Source organism: Lynx rufus, unplaced genomic scaffold (genome assembly GCF_022079265.1).
Source record: "Lynx rufus isolate CCGP_SWC_20201006 ecotype Redwood Valley unplaced genomic scaffold, mLynRuf1.p SCAF_21, whole genome shotgun sequence".
Classification (NCBI taxonomy): domain Eukaryota; kingdom Metazoa; phylum Chordata; class Mammalia; order Carnivora; family Felidae; genus Lynx; species Lynx rufus.
Window position 1 is genome coordinate 25,502,069 of NW_025814836.1, and position 15,655 is coordinate 25,517,723.

General features: G+C 46.1%; 1 protein-coding gene across 1 annotated transcript in view; it reads left to right on the plus strand.

The window, feature by feature from the left end:
• ADAMTSL3 (ADAMTS like 3) overlaps positions 1-15,655 on the plus strand; it is a 347,278-nt gene that overhangs the window by 222,146 nt on the left and 109,477 nt on the right. The window contains exon 15 of the mRNA XM_047086812.1: positions 13,455-13,741. Coding sequence (XP_046942768.1) covers positions 13,455-13,741 — 287 coding nt within the window. The remainder of the gene's footprint in view (positions 1-13,454; positions 13,742-15,655) is intronic.

The following is a 15,655-nucleotide window of genomic DNA, read 5'->3' on the forward strand; positions in this document are numbered from 1 at the left end:
GTAATTCCTAGATCTAGATTAACACGTTTGATTTGACCAAGGACCATGACAACCTTGTACAGATCAATCAGTCATTCCATGGTTAAGTCATGGCCAACCTCTATAAAACCAATTTACTTGAAATGTATCAGGGTGGCCCACGTGATTATAAGGAGAAACCCTGGAGCCGCTGTGGGAAGGAGCAGTGGAAAGAATATGGCACTCTGCATCTTGGAGCCTAGAACCGCCACTTTGAACTGTGTGACCGTAGACAAGTCTTTAATTTTTCTGCGTCTCATTCTCCTTACCTATGAAAGGAGCAGGCTGAACTCGATCTCTCCACGGTCCATTCCTACTTAAAAATCTAATGACTTCTATCCACATGTGATTTGGCAAGTCTGGGGTGGAATGGTGTCAGTGGAAATGGAGAATTAGGAGTAAACCAGAGACACCTTCCGGAAGCCGAGGGTACGGACCTAAAGAGAGCAAGGAAGCAAAGGCACCCTGAGATTTTTCATCTAGGAGTCTAGAAGAGCAGCAGGACCAATGACAGACTCGAGTAATTGGACAGGACAGCTGAGTCCCTATCACATACGTGAAGTCTGTGGCGCTGACAGCCTGTTTACCAAGGGGGCAATCCCTAGAGTGTTCTAGGAAAAGGGATCTCAATATGGCTGGTCTCCAGCTCAGAGCAAGTCTTTCTTCCTCAGCACCTTCAGCAACAGACAGAGCTCCCTGCATTGAGAGACAGCTCATCCTTCTATTGAGCCTCAGGAGTTATAGGCAAGATTTTTTTGCCCCTGTTGAGCTAAATATACCTCCTTCAAATTTCAGATTTCTGAAACAGGAAAACAACCCACAAAAACCCACATCTATGCCCCATCCCACGTGACGGGTTTTCACAAATTTGAAGAAAGCTGGATCACAAGAGTGCAGCCTTTCCTGGGCTCATCACTCTTAGCGTTTTCCAGTGGTTTTCATGTGTTGTTTTTAGATCCCTTACCAACCTCATTGCTGTTTTCAGAACACGCTCATTTATCAATGTCCTTTCCAACTGGGGACCAGCCCAGTGAGCCCCTGAGGAATGTGGATTACTTCTCTATGAGAAGGCACCATGCCTCTAGCAATGCGGGCCAAGAGAACTGGCACATCCCACGTAGGACATGCGCAGAAAGAACTTTTCCACGTGGACTACTGTCGGGCCTGGAAGTGAACCCAGTGGTTTCTTCTGAATAACCCCAGAGTAACTAACTGAAGAGAGAGGGGTTCTGGGCTCATGACTGAAGCTTGGTGATCTAGAGGAAGGGGGGGGGGTCACAAGAAGTGGGTAATGCAGGAGAAGGAGTAATGAGAAGAGGAAGGAGGGGACACAAGGAAGGACCACAGTTGTAAAGACCAAGGCAGTATAGGGTTTAAGGAGAGTTGCAGATCTCATAGAAAGCCAAGGAGAAGCTATGTGGACTGAGGAAATACTATTTAGATGGACAAGAGTCTTTTCCAGTTAATGTTAGGGTAGGATCACTGAAAGGGTAGAGAAGTAAACATTGCAGAGATTTAAGAAATGAATTCCCAGTCAGAAGGAAGTGGGTATTTGACGACTGAAGAACAAGTAAAGATTGGTAGTCAAGTTGATGGAAAGAAGCGGTTATATGTATGTTTGATTTTTAATTGTTTTTATTTGAAGCTAGGATGACCTTAAATATATTAACAAGGTAATAAGGATCGTACACAGGTCAGTTAACATGTCTGCACCTCCCAACTGTACAAGAAGGATATTGGGCTCAGCGTTACTGGAACCTTCTCCCCACTCCAATCTCCTGTGATTCTGTAAGCGAAGGAAAGAGAGAGATTTGAGACACTCAAAAGGGAGTGTGGTTGTCATGCCGGGAAGGCTATAGAGTTGTCAGACTGGGGTGACACATCCTACCAGGTTCTTCTGTCCCCAGAACACAACGAGATCATGATGGCTACTCCTTCTGTGTGTCCTCTCTTGGCTAATGGGATTGCTGTCCAGCTCCCCAAACCGCAAGCTTGGAGTCATTCTTGCCTGTCTCTCGTTCTTCCCTTATATGTCGTTAACCACCGGCTGTGCCAGTCATATCCACCAAAATCTGTCTCCATTCCAGCTCCTTCCCTCCCTTCCCTCCCACCATCCTCTCCAGGTCCTGAACTCACCCTTCCAACAGCCTCCTGATTCGCTTCCCCCTCAGTCCCTTCGAACCTACCCATTCCACAGCTCTTGGACTAGACCAGCCAAGGCACAAATCTGATTCTTTCCTTCCAATGTTGCGAATACCCCAGAGGTTCCCCATCACCCGGATATTTACACTCGTTCACAAGGCCAACCAGACTTAGCAGGGGCCATCCCCCTTCCTGGCTCCCGGCCTCATCCCTAACCACTTTCTTGCTTTGCCTTGAGTGGGACGTTCCAGCCACATGGAGCTGCTGGTCGTGCCTGGCCTTCGTGAAGCTGCCACTCACGTCCACGCTCCCCTTGTACTAATTTTCTTATTCGAGTGTAGGTGACGCGCTTTCATCAGAACCACTTGTGGTGCTATGTAATCGCAGATTTCTGGGCCCCGAGTGGCAGACGCTGGGGGGTGGGGCTTAGTCACTAGAACGTTTTCGGCTCTGCCAGATACCTTTTGGTGTGTGTGTGGTAAAACATGCATGACAAAATAGGTGAAAGGGATGAAGAGGTGCAAACTTCCAGCTATAAAATAAACAAGCCACGGGGATGAACAGGGAACAGAGTCCATCATCGTTCGTAACTTTGCGTGGTGACCGACGGTGCTGATGCCCATCGTGGGCATCGTTCCGTAACATGTAAAAATATCAGCCCGCTCTGATGCACTCCGGAAGCAGCTAGAATGTCATATGTCAGCCGCACTTCAATCTTAAAAATTACCTCTTTAACCATTTCTAAGGGTACGGTTTAGCGGCCTTAAACTACACTGATGCCGTTGTGCGACCAGCCCCACCACCCACCTCCAGAACCGCTTCATCTCCCCCAACATACACTCTGTACCCGTTAAGTGCTAACTCCCCATATCCCCCTACTGGCCCCCCCCCAGCCCCCAGCACCTCGATTCGACTTTCCGTCTCTATGAATCTGCCACCAGCGTTTTTAGCAAGCACCCCAAGTGACTAGGGAGGGAGCATCCGAGTTTGGGAACCACTAGATCAGAGAGTCCGAAGGGTCCCTTTCAAGGTCTGAAAATCCCATCCATTTTCTCCTTTTCTAAATTTTTTATTTTTATTTATTTATGTTTAATGTTTATGATTTATTGATTTATTTATTTATTTTTGAGAGAGAGAGAGAGAGAGAGAGAGAGAGAGAGAGAGCGCGCGCGAGCGCAAACAGGGGAGGGGCAGAGAGAGAGGGAGGCACAGAATGAGAAACAGGCTCCAGGCTCTGAGCTGTCAGCACAGAGCCCGACGCGGGGGCTCGAACCCACAAGCTGTGAGATCATGACCTGAGCAGAAATCAAGAGTCGGACACGCAGCCACCTGAGTCACCCAGGAACCCCCCCCCTCGCCCACCCCCCCCCCCCCCCGCCCCCGGTCTACCGCCGTTCATTTTATTGGAAGCTCCAGGAGGTCCGGGCCTCGTATTCATTCCAAGCCTGCTTATCCATCAGTCCGCCTGCCTTTGCTGGTGGTGCCCTCCTCCCCTGACTCCCTGAGCAGAGCTCATGTGCCCTTTCCTGCAGAAAGACCCCACTCGTGTCTCTCCAGCATGGAAGAATGAGCCTGCACGCACCTGTTCCCGGCCTCCTCCCCACTTCCTCTCTCTCTCTCTGTCTCTCCCTCCCTCCCTCCCTCCCTCTGTGGTCGCTATGCAATTTTCCTTTATAATTCACGCTGCTGGCAGGTTCCTGGCTGTCTGGTGCGAAGTTTATAGTTTCCTCCCTCCCACCACTTCTGACTCCGTCCATTCCCTCCATTTCCAAACAGGACCGCAGCATACCTCAGCTTCCAGTCCATCCCTTTATAACCACTGTCCTTTGTGGTTTGGGGACGCTCCCTTGTTGACAACGGAGGGGAAGGCGAACGCAGCTATATTTCAGATCCCTCGAGCAAAGCCTGCCAAACCCTCCTGGAGAAGATAAATATTTCTGCCTCTGTGGTTTCCCGTGGCCTGGGCTCTGAATTTACACAGGGAGTGGATGTTCTAAAGCTTTATTTATTTTTTTTAATAAGGAAAATAAAAATTACAGCTTATAAAGCTAAGCCAGGGGAACTACAGTTTTGACCTTCTTAGCTTTCCGCTGGGGAACGTGTTGACAGTCGATACGGTTATCCTTGTTCTCAAAGGCCTTCCCGGGAGGCCTGCGACTGTCTTTGGGGTTCGCGATGCTTCCGCAGCTGGGTCGCCCCATTCTCCCATTTTTCATAGACGGAAACCAAGGAAACAGGGCGGGTTTGGAGCGCTTTGGGTGTTTTCCTCACTGCTGTGTTCGCTTCTCCATTTGTGGAAGCTGTATCTGCTACCATCTAAGTATGTCTTCTTTGAGACATCTGGTTTTCCTGCAAGAGCAGTAACGGCTAATACTGAGGACGTCGTTTGTGCCAGGTGCCTATGTGGCGGGTTAGCTCACTTAATTCCAACAGTGTCCCCACGAAGAGGTGTAATTATTACCCTCACTTTAGCGGGGAAGAAAGCAAGGCACAGAAGAGGTTAGGGAATTGCCCAGCCCTTCAGGGCTGTTAAGTGGTAGACGGTGATTCTCTGGCACGTGATTTTAGGAAGCGCTTTAGTTTTGCCTTACGTGACCTGACTCCAAGCTGCGCGCATCCGTAGGTTGGTCCGAGGACCTGCCTTCAGGACCTACGCGAACTTGAGATGGTCTTGAGATGCACACGGGCATCAGAAGAGCCGCACGTCAAGTACGTGGGATTGTGTGCAGGCCGGCTGGCCACGCCTGGATGCTGACGTCCGGAGTGTGGGGAGGGGCCGGTGGGGGAGAGAGGCTGGTAATGGCAGCAAGGATACAGCGGGGAGCTTAAGCAGGTCTTGGAAAACTTCTCGGTTCACTAAGGAACTGGGACTTTGTTTGGAGAAAGTGGGAGGTTTTCACAAGTGAGGCCATCATGATTACACCCTATTTTATTTATTTATTTTTAAATTTTATTTAAATCCAGATTCGTTAACATATAGTGTAATAATGGTTTCAGGAATAGGATTTAGTGATTCATCGCTTACATACAACACCCAGTGCGCGTCCCAACAAGTGCCCTCCTCGATGCCCATCATCTGTCTAGCCCATCCCCCCCACCCAACACCCCTCGAGCAACCTTCAGTTTGTTTTCTGGATTTAAGAGTCACTTATGGTTTGCCTCCCTCTCTGTTTTTATCTTAGTTTTCCTTTCCTTCTATGTTCATCGGTGGTGTTTCTTAAATTCCACGCATGAGTGAAATCATATGGTATCTGTCTTTCTCTGACTGACTTATTTCGCTTAGCATAATACACTCTAGTTCCATCCATGTTGTTGCTAATGGCAAGATTGCATTCTTTTTTTAATGTTTATTTATTTAATGTTTATTTTCATTTATTTCATTTTATGTTCATTTATTTCAGTTTGTGTTCATTTATTTAATGTTTACTTATTTTGAGAGAGGGTCAGAGAGTGTGAGTGGAAGAGGGACAGAGAGACAGAATCCGAAGCAGGCTCCAGGCTCTGAGCTGTCAGCACAGAGCCTGATGTGGGGCTTGAACCCATGAACCATGAGATCATGACCTGAGCTGAAGTTGGACGCTTAACCGACTGAGCCACCCAGGTGCCCCACAAGATTTCACTCTTTTTGATGGCTGAGTAATATTCCATTTGTGTATGTATGTGTGTATATATGTGTGTGTGTGTGCACACACACCGTATCTTCCTTATCCGTTCACCATCATGATTACATTTTAGAAAGATCTTTCTGGCTGTCTGCAACTTGTTCCTAATCATTCACTATGATAAAAAAGGAACTGTGGAAAATGTCAAATTACACATCTCTGTGTAGACTGGACACATTTGTTGGGGTGGAATTTCTGGGCCAGGAGGCACATCGAAGGCATTGAATTTCTTTGGTCAAATTTCATTTCCGAAATTCAGTACTGATTTGCCATCCAAAGCAGTCCTGAAGCCCACCCTCTTTCCCACACCTCCATCAAAATGAGGAAGTTACCTTTTTTCAAAAAAAAATGCTATTTTCTAGTACAGTTGACTCTTGAACAACATGGGTTTGAACTATGTGGGTCGACTTACATGTGGATTTTTGCAGTGTGGCACTGTAAATGTATTTTTTTCCTGATGATTTTCTTTCCTTTTCTTTTTTTTTTAGAGAGAGAGAACACACGTGCGTGCACACACGTGCATGAGCAGGGAAGGGACAGAGGGAAATGGAGAGAGAATCCCAAAGCAACACATAGCCCAATGTGGGGCTTGATCCCAGACCATGGAATCATGACCTGAGCTGAAATTAAGAACCGGATGCTTAACTGACTAAAGCACTCAGGCACCCCCCCTTATGATTTTTTTAATAGCATTTCTTTCCTCTAGCTTACTTTATTATGAGAAGACAGTATATAATACATAGGACATATAAAATATGTGTAATTGACTGTTTATGTTATGGGTAAGGGTCCATTGGTTAAGTGTTTGGGGAGTGAGAAGTTGTATGTCGATTTTTGACTGTAGGCAGGGGGATGAGGAGAGGGTCAGTGTCCCTAACCCCCGAGTTGTTCAAGGGTCAGCTGTATTTTCTTTTTAATTTTTTTTAATGTTTATTTATTCTTGAGATAGAGACAGAGTATGAGTGGGGGAGGGGCAGAAAGAGAGGGAGACACAGAATCGGAAGCAGGCTCCAGGCTCTGAGCCATCAGCACAGAGCCTGACGCGGGGCTCGAACCAACGGACTGCGAGATCATGACCTGAGCCGGAGTCAGATGCTCAACCGACTGAGCCCCCCAGGCGCCTCAAGGGTCAGCTGTATTTTTAACGTTTTTGTGGTTTACCTTTAACTTTGACCCATGGAGAATTTACTCTGACGTGTGGTATGTGGTGTTGGTCTAACTTAATTCTCCCTCGAATAATTAACAAGCTGCCTGGCACCATCTAGTGAATAATCTAGTGTGCACGTTGAGGTCACAATACCTTCATTGTGTAAATGGACCACTCCATTGTCAGTGCCAGAGTACGGGAATTACTGCAACTTTTTAGAACTTTTTTCTATCAGGCTCTGCGAGGGCTGTCTCATTGTTATTCCTTTTAAACGGCTCATGACAGTCCTCAACTAACCTCCCATAAAACCTTAGAGTTGTCTTGTCTGTTTCCAGCCTCCTTCCCCCTAAATTGGATCGGAACTGTGTTCATTTGCTAAATCAATTAACGGGGGACGCACATCTTTAGTGTTGAGTCTTCCCATTCAGAGGCATGTGCTGTTCTGTCCAGTGAATCAGATCTCTGTGGTCAGAACCCCTTCAGTATTTTGTGGTTTTAATCATACCAGCCGTGTGCTTTTTTTATAGAGTTTTTATTCACAAGCTCCTGTGTTAAGCCTCAGTCTTTTTCATCTGTAAAATCAGGAAAATAACAGTACTTGTTCATAAGGTTGTTGTGAAAATTACATTAAATGATAAATGGAATATTCTTTGCACGGTGCCTGGCAATGAACGCCAGCAGCAAATGTTGGTTGAATTTTGAGAAACCTGGTAGTTTTAGGATTGATGGATAGGGACTTTGTTTTTTATTATTATTTGAGAGAGAGAGAGAGAGAGAGAGCACGCACACAAGTTGGGGGGGCAGAAGAGGGAAAGAGAGAACTTTAAGCATGCTTCACGCTCGATGTGGAGCCCAACTCAGGGCTTCATCTCAAAACCCTGGGATTATGACGTGAGCTGAAATTAGGAGTCAGGTGCTTAATTGACTGAGCCCCCCAGATGCCCCATACATAGGCACTGTTTCATTGAACTTGTATTTTTTTTCTAAAAATTTTCAATGAACTATACTGTTTTCCATAGTTATGTCATCATTAAAGAACCACTTCATCTTCTTTCCTAAAATTTGTGCCTTTTACCTTTCCTTATCTCATTTTGTTATTCCTTATACTTTTTACATTTCTGAAGAGATTGCATTTGTATCCCGTATAGATTTTGAAATTAGAGTCTTTGTATTTTAATAGGAGAGTTTAATTCAGTTAAATTTATTATGATTGCTGATAGTTCTGGCCTCCATTTTTTTCTTTTTTTCTCTTAAGGTTTATTTATTTTTGAGAAAGAGAGAGAGCACGTGCAAGAGAGAGAGCATGAGCAGGGGAGGGGCAGAGAGAGAGACAGGGAGACAAAATCTGAAGCAGGCTCCAGACTCTAAGCTGTCAGCACAGAGCCCAACGCAGGGCTCGAACCCACGAACCGTGAGATCATGACCTGAGCTGAAATCAGATGCTTAACTGACTGCGCCATCCAGGCACCCCATTCTGGCCTCCATTTTAAGTTATCTCCTTGTTTCTCATAATTTTCTAGATGATGCGTGTTTTCTGGATTCATTTTCTCCAGTAACTGGAGATCAGTCCTTTGTAATTTCATCTTTTTCTGTATTTTTTTTTTATCACCAACATCCCTTTTCTATTGACTTCTCCATCTTTAAAATGAGTAAGTTGACATAGCCGGCTTTCTTACCAACCTATTTCAAAGCTCCTGGTTTCTAAAAAGAAGTTTTTAGCCAGGTGTTTTCCTTTTCTATGGCCGCAGGAGCAATTTACCACACACCTAGTGGCTTAATAAACATTTGCTATCTCAGTTCTGTAAGTCAGGAGCCCAGTAGATTGAAGTGGTTCCTCTGCGCTGGGTCCCACGAAGCCAAAATCGAGGTGTCTCTCAGCCTGAGCACCTGTCTGGGGCCCTGGGGGAGAATGTGCTTCCAGTCCTATTCAGGTAGTTGGCAGAATTCAGTTCCATGCAGTTGTAGAATTGAAACTCCCATTTCCTTGCTGGCTGTCGGCCAGTTGTTCTCAACTTCAAGGGGTCGCCTGCACTCCTTGGCTCCTGGCCCCTTCCGTCTCCCGGCCAGCAGCAGCTGGGGTACCTCTCGTGCTCTGAATCTCTCGCGCTCTTTTCCTGCATCTCTCTGACTTCAGCCAAAGAAATTTCTGTTTTTAAGGACCCTTGATTAGATTATCCTGCTAGAATAATCTCCTTATCTCGAGGCCCATCACCTTAACCATATCTGCAGAATTCCTTTTGCCATGCAATATAACATATTCATAAATTCTAGAGACTAGGGTGTGGGCATCTTTGGGGTGGCCATTATTCTGCCTAAAACATATAAGTTTTTTTTTTTAATTTTTGTAATGTTTATTTATTTTTGAGACAGAGAGAGACAGAGCATGAATGGGGGAGGGTCAGAGAGAGAGAGAGAGACAGAATCTGAAGCAGGCTCCAGGTTCTGAGCTGTCAGCACAGAGCCTGATGCGGGGCTTGAACTCACGAACCGCGAGATCATGACCTGAGCCAAAGTCGGATGCTCAACCGACCGAGCCACCCAGGTGCCCCTAAAACTCTAAGTTTTTATGTTCATCATTTTTTGTCACTTTTTCCTGGGAGATAGTGTGCCTTTCCAAGCTGTATTATAGGCACTTTTTTTTTTTTTTAACATGTTTTATTTCTGAACACTTTGTCTGTTTGTCTTGTGTTAGAACCTCTACTTGAAGAATCCAGGCATCTTCAATATCGGATTATTTCAGTTTTCTCTCATTTTGTCTCTAAAAACTACCAGAGTGCCTGGGTGACTCAGTCAGTTGAAGGTCCAGCTTCAGCTCAGGTCATGATCTCACAGTTTGTGGGTTTGAGCCTCACGTCACGCTCTGTGCTGACAGCTCAGAGCCTGGAACTACTTTGGATTCTGGTCTCCCTCTCTCTCTGCCCCTCCCCTGCTTGCATTCTGTCTCTCTCTCTCTCTCTCTCTCTCTCTCTCTCTCTCTCAAAAAAAATTAAATAAATAAACTTAAAAATAAAAACTGCCATTTAAAAAAAATCCATTTTGAAGAGGTAGAATTTACATACAGTAAGCGGTATCTATTTAAAGTGATGAGTTTTAACAGGTGTAAACAGCCACCCAGCCCCAGCCTCAGGCAGGATACTGAACACTCCCATCACCCCCAGAAGGTCTCCTTTGCAGACTGTTCCTCCCTCCCCCTGCTCCAAGTGCTTCAAAAGCTCCCCTCAGGGCCCCTGCGGGGCTCAGTCAGTTAAGCCTCTGACTCTGCATTCCGGTTCAGGTCCTAATCTCACATTTGGTGAGTTCAAGCTCCTGTGTACTGACAGCACAGAGCTTGCTTAGAATTCTCTCTCTCTCTCTCTCTCTCTCTCTCTCTGTCTCTCCCCCCACCCCGTCCCCTCCCTGCTCATGTGCTCGCTCGCTCTCTGTCTCTCAAATAAAAAAAAAAAATCTTTGTTTCAGTAAGCAATAATGAGGCACCTGGGTGGCTCAGTCAGTTGAGCATCCAACTCGTGAGTTCAGCTCAGGTCATGATCTCATGGTTCATCAGATCGAGCCCCATGTCGGGCTCTGCACTGACAGTGTGGAACCGGCTTGGGATTTTCTCTCTCCCTTCTTCTGCCCCTCCCCTGCTTGTGCATGTACTCTCTCGTGCTGTCTCTCTCGAGATAAATAAATAAACATTTAAAAAATAAATAAGTAAACAATACTAATAATACATAAAAAATTGAAAAAAATCCACAAAGACCATCATGCTACTTTATACATAAAGATTCTGTTGCCATAGCTTCCCTCCCCCCCCCTTTCAAACCACTCACGGCTAATTTGGACAGTTCTCACATCTGGTTTTTAAGAGGACCCCTAAAAGGGTCTCTGAAAGCCAACTTGAAAGGTCCAGGACACCTTAGGAAAACACTGGATGTGACCATCACTTGCCACGTTGGGAACTGAGGTGAGCCTTTCCTCCAGCCCCATCTTCTAATGGGGCTCTGAATCACAACAGACACAGGGGTTCCCTGTGAATGAAAAGAATCTACATCTCAATTTTCAGTTTTTATCACTAAGGAGAGAGGAGGGGAAAAGAAGGTGACCATAAACGTACAGTGTGCACAGGGGTGCCTGGGTGGCTCAGTTGGTTAAGCGTCCGACTTCAGCTCAGGTCATGATCTCACGGTCTGTGAGTTCAAGACCCCGCGTTGGCTCTGTGCTGACAGCTGGGAGCCTGGAGCCTGCTTCAGATTCTGTGTCTCCCTCTCTCTCTGCCCCTCCCCCGCTCGTGCTCTGTCTCTCTGTATCTCAAAAATGAATAAACGTTAAAAAATTTTAAAAAAAAGTACAGTATGCACATGGTTAGAAAATGCAAGACTTTTAAAACTATAAACAGAAAGTGGAAGCTCCCACTCCACACTCTGGCACGCGCGATCGATCACTTCCAGAAAAGAGACATTGTACGTTGTACGTAAATCATATACAGGTATGTGTGCTGTAAATGTTTTAATTAAATAACATATACACTACATATACATATGCATGCCTTTCTGTGTGTATTTAGACAAAAGATCCCAGTATATGAGCCATCCCACACTTACTTCATTTAACTCTCTCCAAGAGGAGACTATTCCTTCTGAATTAATAACAGACACACCTCCTTCTTTTAATTGACCTCATATTATTATGTTGTATGTATATTACATTGTATCGGTGCCTCGTCTTAAATTTAATTAGGCTTTTTCTTTCCAGTTCTACCGGGGAAAACAGCAAGGAGAGAAAAGAGCATGTTCAAATATTATGCCAATACTCCTCTCTGCTGGGAGGTTGGGCGAGCCCTCTCCTGGCCTAGGGTAGGGGAGGGAGTTCACCAAAAGTTTTCAATGCAGTAAATAGAATTTGGAGGGTTTACTGTTTGCAGGGCTCTTTACGGGGCTCATGTATCCCAATGGTGTTTCCTCCTGCTGATTGGATTGTGGACAAGGTGATGAAGTCTTGTCCAGGGAGAGAAGGTTGGAGGACTCTGAGAGACCCTTACTACCCATTCTGAGATTTTGAACATGAACCCTTGGAACTATATCTTAGCCGTTTTCTAAAGTGACTTAGTACGTTATCCTATGAACAGAGATCTGCGTTCACTCAAACTCAGGAAATGATGCACGCCATATTCCCCTCTTAGGCATTTATAGTATGCATTCATGTATCGTGGTCTTTGGAAAAGTTTTGCAGTAATTAAACCTGTGGAGCACTCTTGCACCTGTGGTTTCCCCAACTTACATTCGCTGGGCTCTTCCTTGCCTGTCACTTGTGAATATCTCACAATGCAAGTGTTGCTTCGGGATGACTTAACTAAGTATGTCCCTGCTGAGTCTCTGCTTTTCAATTCAGTGCAGGAATCAGTAAACGTCTTCTGCAAAGGCCCAGATAGTGAAGATTTTAGGCTTTGTGGGCCAAATAGTCTCTGTGGCAAATCCTCAGCTCTGCCATGTAGCATAAAAGCAGTCATGAACAAGAAGTGAGCAAGTGACCATGGCCATATTCCAATAAAACTATAATTATGGATACTTTAATTCAATGTGTCATTCAGAAAATATTACCCTTCTTTTCCACCCCCAACCATTTAAAACTATAAAAGTCATTCTGTAGTCTGTAGAGAAACAGGTGGGCTGGACTTGACCTGTAGGCTATAGGTTGACAACCTCTGATTTAGTGGATAATAATTCAGAATCAGAAATAAATACTTTATTCAGCCATATTGTATCTAAGATATTTTCAAGAAGATGAAATTCAGTGTAGTGTAGTTGAGGACAGAATATGAAAGCTCCATCTACCCTGCAGAAAACATTTATTATCTTAAATATTGAGAGTTTAATAAAGTCCTACCTGTTAAAGGATAAGCCTGATAAAGAGTCATTGAATAAATATTGATGAAAATTCTCCATATTATAAAAGAACTCAGATTAGAAATTATCACTACATAATGGTTTATTTATGACCAAATTTTTGAAGAGCCTAATTTTAATGATGTTATACAAAGGTGATAGCACAGCATTTGAGTTTTAAAATGGATGCAAACTTTTGGGGCACCTGGGTGGTTCAGTCAGTTAAGTGTCTGACTCGATTTCGGCTCAGGTCATGATCTCATGATTTGTGAGTTTGAGCCCTGCGTCGGGCTCTGCACTGTCAGACTTGGGTGTCTCTCTCTCTCTCTCTCTTTCTCTCTCTCTCTCTGCCCCACCCCTGCTCTCTAAATAAATAAATAAATAAATAAGCAAACAAATAAATAAAATGGGTGCAAACGTTCACTAGATGTCCAGTGAAAAATCCTTTCTGTTGCTAATAAGATTGGACAATTTGTTCATGACCTAGTTGAGCACCAGGAAAAATAAACGGCATTTCGAATGTCCCGAATTCCCTCTGAGCGAAGTTATCTCTTCCCTTCAGGGAAGGCCTGTCGCTCCTGCGGGGCTGGTGTATAACGGGGACTCCTGGGTCTTCTGTAGGTTCATCCCGGAGCCCTGGTCGGCCTGCAGCACCACGTGCGGGCCGGGCGTCCAGGTCCGGGAGGTGAAGTGCCGTGTGCTCCTGACGTTCACGCAGACGGAGACCGAGCTGCCTGAGGAAGAGTGCGAGGGCCCCCAGCTGCCCACCGAGCGGCCCTGCCTCCTCAACCCCTGCGACGAGAGCCCTGCCTCCCGCCAGCCCGACGCCTCTCCCCAGGAGGACAGCACGATGACCTACCACTGGGAGTACGCTGGCTTCACCCCTTGCACGGCCACATGCTTGGGAGGTATGGGATTCTCTCTGGGGGGTGGGGGGGGTGGGGGTGGGGGACAGCGGCGTCTTGTGTTGCTAATAGTTTGAGAAACCACTGACTTGGCTAAGCCAAACATGCAACTTAGAAAAACCTAAAGGAGGTAAAGTCATTCGAATAACTGAAAACTATGCCTTCTCTGTCTTTATTTTCCATTGTGATTATTCCAGGAAGATAAAGGATAGTGTGGCAGTATATCCTGACCACTCCCCCCCCAAAAAAATGTTATGCTCCTTTGGCCTCAGCAAATGTATAAATGAGGTGGGGAAAGAGGCCACTGATTAATATGGAATAAGGAGGAGAAAGCAGAACTGGTAAGTCGAGGCAATCTCGCCCGTGAGTCAGTGTTACAAACTGAGGTGGCCTGGGATTGCCATTTCTGATGGGACTCTGTCAGGAGTCACCCTCATACCTGCACATTGGGCTGGAGGCCAGGGAAGAGCACACTGGTCACTCTGGTTTATGTGTGTGCACGTATGTGTGTGTAATGTGCATAGCCAGTGGGCCTGTTAGGATTAGGAAGTGCTAATATGGCCAGGTGGCCTCAATAGGGTGCAAGTTGGCACCAAGATTATTAAGCCCTCCAGGATCCAAAAGAGAGTTGATGAGCAGAGAGCAGGGGCTCAGATAGTCATTCTCCAGGGCTCTCTTTTTTGGAAGGAAAAGATAGAAATAGTTGGAAAGCTAGCTCTTCTGCCGACGTGAAGGAGACTCGTCTGATCAGGACTCCAGGACCCCTGACACCCTGACCCTGGATTCCAGCACTTGTGGCAAACCCTGGTGGCTAAATGTGCTCTGACTTCAGGGGCGCCTGGGGGACTCGGTCAGTTAAGCGTCCGACTCTTGATTTCAGCTCAGGTGATGATTTCACGGTGTGTGAGTTCCAGCCCCACGTCGGGTTCTGCACTGACAGTGCAGAGCCTGCTTGCGTTTCTCTCTCTCTCTCTCTCTCTCTCTCTCTCTCTCTCTGTCTGTCTCTCTGCCCCTCCTGCATGAGTTCTTTCTTCTCTCTCTCTCTTTCCCTCTTCAAGATAAATAGATAAACTTTAAAAAAAGTGCTCTGACTTCAGTCCCAGCCAATGGTGAGAAGAATACAGGAGCTACTGCCTTAGAAGGTGGTTAGTTCTTTTTTTTTTTTTTTTAATTTTTTTTTTAGCGTTTTATTTAATTTTGAGACAGAGAGAGACAGAGCATGAACAGGGGAGGGTCAGCGAGAGGGAGACACAGAATCCGAAACAGGCTCCAGGCTCTGAGCTGTCAGCACAGAGCCCAACGCGGGGCTCAAACTCACGGACCACGAGATCATGACCTGAGCCGAAGTCGGACGCTTAACCGACTGAGCCACCCAGGCGCCCCAGAAGGTGGTTAGTTCAAGTGCATGCTCCAGCCCTCCTGGTGCTCCTGAGCCCATTACTTGGAGCTCCCTATCAGGTATTAGAGCTCGTGATCCTGTCACTGTACCTGAGCCCCTCCCTCTTTGTCCTCCGGGCCCTTAAGTGAATTCCCAGTCCTTCCCATCCAGTCTCCATGACTTGGTGGTATTTGTCTTTGTCCTGTCCTAATTCAACCTCTAAACCCACCTATCCTGACACAGACACCTGTTCTCTGACATTGCCAGCCTGCAGTAGACCCAGAGGAAGTGGCATATGTTTTAGCCCCAGCCTTCAGCTAAGTTACTACCTTTCATATGGAGTTATGCACGTAGGATTTAGAACAGAACAGTTGGCTGCTCCCAGATTCTCTCTGCTCTCTCACTTGCTTCTCCCTGGTTTTTAGAAGCCCACCCAACTGACTAGGAGTTCAGATTTTCTTACTCACCTGGACCTCAACTGGCTGCTGTGTCTCTTGCCTCCAGGGCACATAGTCTCAGCCCCAAGTCCACTGCACACC